Here is a 3,573-nt window from a genome sequence, read left to right as displayed (position 1 = left end):
GTTCAATGACCAATCCGGTTTTCAGAACCTTGGTCTTTAACTTGTGAGCTGTGATTCAATCCAGCCACTTTTAATGGATACTGTGCATTCTGCAGGCTGGGATAAATTATATGGGATGAGGTAGAAATTTTGATTGTTGGATCTCTCGTGTAGGATAGGGATGGTTGAATCTTGAGTGTTGTTCAATAGAGTGCAATGCAGGGTTGGGTGGAGCGAGAATCTGGCCTTACCCGCCCCCCATTGATTTCCATGAATATGATGTATTGGAGTTGATAAAACCCATGCCTGCTTTTGTGTGTTCAGTTGAGAGAAGAAAATGGGAAGGAGGATACTGAATGATGCTTTGAGGAGTATGGTGAATGCAGAGAGGAGAGGGAAAGCTTCTGTGGAGCTCAAGCCGATCTCCACTGTCATCTCTTCCTTTCTCCAAATCATGAAAACTCGAGGTATATTTATCTTCCTTTTTACTCTTGCATGTGGTTTTCATTTATAGGGTTTTTGATTTTTCTTTCAAATTTATAATGGTATCGATCAAGGTTGGAACCTATTTAACCGAATGAGTAATTTAAATTTTAAATTTGTAATATTTGTTGAGTTTTGATTCCCATTATCCTCTTGTCTGATTAAGTACTAGCTTTTCGACTTGGATACTTTGCTAGTTTATTTGTTGTGATTAGGTTGATGTCGACTTGGACAATTCCTATGTGTGGGGTTTCCTTACCTAGTTCATTTTCATTGGTTCAAGGTCTCTAAGCAGTGCTTTCTCTTAAGTAGTGCTGATTCAATGTGACTCTTGATAGGCTATATCAAGAACTTCGAAGTTTATGATCCGCATAGAGTGGGCAGGATAACAGTTGAATTGCAAGGTAGGATTAATGATTGCAAGGCACTTACATATCGACAAGACATCAAGGCAAAGGATATTGAGGCCTACAGAATTCGCACTCTCCCAACGCATCAGGTTTGTTGATGCTTACTGAGTTACAGTTCATATGACGTTATAGAAAAATATCAGATGCTACCAAGTAAATAAAGGAATAGGATAATGATGCCGTTCTCGTTCTATCCATGCAGTGGGGTTATGTTGTGATTACGACTCCTGATGGTGTTTTGGATCATGAAGAGGCCATTAGAAGGAATGTGGGTGGACAGGTTCTTGGTTATTTTCACTAGAAGTGGTTACCATCTCATTTTGGCCTACTATTGGAGGAATTGAAATGAATTGGATGGCTGAATGTTGTATTCAACATGAGGTTTTATTGTCCTTTCTGTGATGGATTTAATGCCCTGTGGAAAATGATTCCTTTTTGTTTTCATTTAATTTTATGTTAATAATAAACTAGAAAAGTATTCCCGTTGTTTTTTAATCTACTTCAAATCCAGAGTTGCAACTAATGTAGTCCCAACTTTTCACACTGGGTTTTGTTTTGGTTTCCCCAAAGGATTGCAGTTTTGGACGAGAAGAATAGTCCAAGAAATTCTAGAAGTCATAGTATTGTTGGTGGCTTGGTGCATGAAAAAATGCGGTATCGTTATCGCCCCATTTGAGCCATTTAATATTTTTTTCCAAATTAGAATCTATTATTGCTTATCTTCAGTAAAATCCATATTCAACAACTTTTTCAACTCTTCTTTCAGTTTGTTTATCTCTTTATCTGTCTGCTTAAAAGTTCTACTACTCCATTTGTTTAAATCTTCCTTACAACTTATTATCTTGTGTTTCAATCTCTCCTATTTTTCTTCCTAGTTGCCTTGCTGATCCCAACTCCACTTGATAACTTTCTTGTATTCTTTATGGTCTTCCTAGTAGGCCTCAATACCAAATTACTTTAGTACTTCTTCCTTTTGGTCTTAATACTGAATGCAGCGGACAATGGTCTGAATTGATGGCAGGAAGTGTTGTAAGTATTGCATTCCCCAAGCCTAGTTAGGCATGGCCCTGTCCAACCATTCTTTGGTCAGAAAATCACTTGGGTTGCTGGGCCAAGTAAACCTATCCCCCTCAAAGATCAATGTCCATCAGCTCATTTTGATTTACAAATTTTCTAAACTCCTCCAATTGTCTCTTGGTTTTGGTTGCAATCCCACTTTTTTTTTTCTCCTGCTCCAAAATATCATTAAAGCCTCCTATAAAAATTTGGGGATCATTTATTTATAGGGTTTGTATAAACAGTTCCCTCCATTGAATGTTTCCTTTTCGTGATTTTGGATTCCCATACAGAAAATTGCACAACCATTCATTCCTATTGCTTTCTTTTATTTGAGTTCTAATATATTTATCAGACCAAACATAAACATTAATAATCAGATTTTTATTCGATAAAGGCAGAGACTACCAGACAAGTCCTGGGGTTCAACGCAAAAGTGTTTGTCAAAAGATAGCTCCCTTCTTAACTTTTCTATCTGACATTCCTTTGTCTTAGTCTCAATAAGAAATAAAATATCCAGCTTCAGCTTCCTACAGAGATTTAATCTCTGAGGCTGTTGTGGGGGCCGCTACTCTGCAACAGTTCTAACTAACTATATTCGTGGTGTAAGGGGGGACATGTGTTGGTCCACCTCCTTAGCCTTAGTACTGTACTATGCTTACCTTTATTATTGTTGTCCAGTTTTCTTGTTTTTTTTTTTCTTTTCATTTTGATTTTCTCTTCNNNNTTTTTCCATTTCTTGTTTTTCCTCTTTTACTTTAGATGCATCTTGTATCATAAGCTGGTCACTATTCTCCCTTTTACGTTTAATGTTCAGCTTGTAGTGTAGCTTGTGTGCTAGCTCCATTGCCATATCTCCTCTCCCTTCCTTTGCCGCTCCGTGTTCACCATAAAAGTTGTAGCTTCCATTGCCATCTTTGTAAATTCGAGTCTCTTTTGCTATTGTCTTCTTTCCTTTTTCCCTTACCCTTTCAACATCTCCTTTCTTCTTCTCAAATTTCTCTTTTAAAAGCTCACCCTTTCAACATCTCCTTTCTTCTCAAATTTCTCTTTTAAAAGCTCCAACACGGTCTTGGTTTCGTCTTCTCCTTGGGCTTTCTCTTGTTATTTTTCTGTTCATTTTTATTTTTAATTTCCATTACCATTTATGGGTTCATTTTCATTGGACTGTTTGTACTTGGTCAGCTTGGTCCCCCACTTGTATTATTTGGGCTCTCTTCCATTGCTTTCTTTCCTTCCTATTCTAACCTTGTTTCCCCTATGTCAATTCTTCCCTTTAATGGATCAGGCTTATTTCCTCTAATTTTTTCTTTGCTTATCCTCAATATAACTTCTTTAATGATCTCTCCAGAAGCCTATATAACCCCATATGGCCTATGCCCTTGATCATGCAGCTGATTTTTTAGGATATTTTTTACTTGTTTTACTTTGTCCTCCCTTGCTTTTTTTCTAATCACCAGATTTTCAGCATTTTTCTCTCCATTGCTTCTGCTTTTTTCTCCTGAACTCCTACTTACTCCATTTTCTGCAAATTCCCATAGCTCTTTCACGCCCTTGTTTGCTGTTAATTTGTCACGTGCTTCCCATCCTTCCTCTGGTTCTTCCTTACTGTTCATCTGTTCCTCCTTCTTCCTTTGGGTTTCAC

At 37.5% G+C, this 3,573-nt stretch overlaps 1 protein-coding gene across 2 annotated transcripts in view; it reads left to right on the top strand.

The window, feature by feature from the left end:
• Nucleotides 1-1,367, top strand: part of LOC107462831 (40S ribosomal protein S15a-5) — a 3,297-nt gene extending 1,930 nt beyond the window's left edge. For both annotated transcript variants that reach the window (XM_016081510.3, XM_016081509.3), the window contains 3 exons: nucleotides 304-446; nucleotides 801-961; nucleotides 1,075-1,367. In XM_016081510.3, coding sequence (XP_015936996.1) covers nucleotides 317-446; nucleotides 801-961; nucleotides 1,075-1,173 — 390 coding nt within the window. In that variant the 5' untranslated portion in view covers nucleotides 304-316 and the 3' untranslated portion in view covers nucleotides 1,174-1,367. The remainder of the gene's footprint in view (nucleotides 1-303; nucleotides 447-800; nucleotides 962-1,074) is intronic.
• The last annotated feature ends 2,206 nt before the right edge of the window (nucleotides 1,368-3,573 follow it).

The sequence above is a fragment of the Arachis duranensis genome, chromosome 8, assembly GCF_000817695.3.
Source record: "Arachis duranensis cultivar V14167 chromosome 8, aradu.V14167.gnm2.J7QH, whole genome shotgun sequence".
In the NCBI taxonomy this organism is placed as follows: Eukaryota; Viridiplantae; Streptophyta; class Magnoliopsida; order Fabales; family Fabaceae; genus Arachis; species Arachis duranensis.
This window is presented reverse-complemented; position numbering and strand designations above follow the sequence as displayed.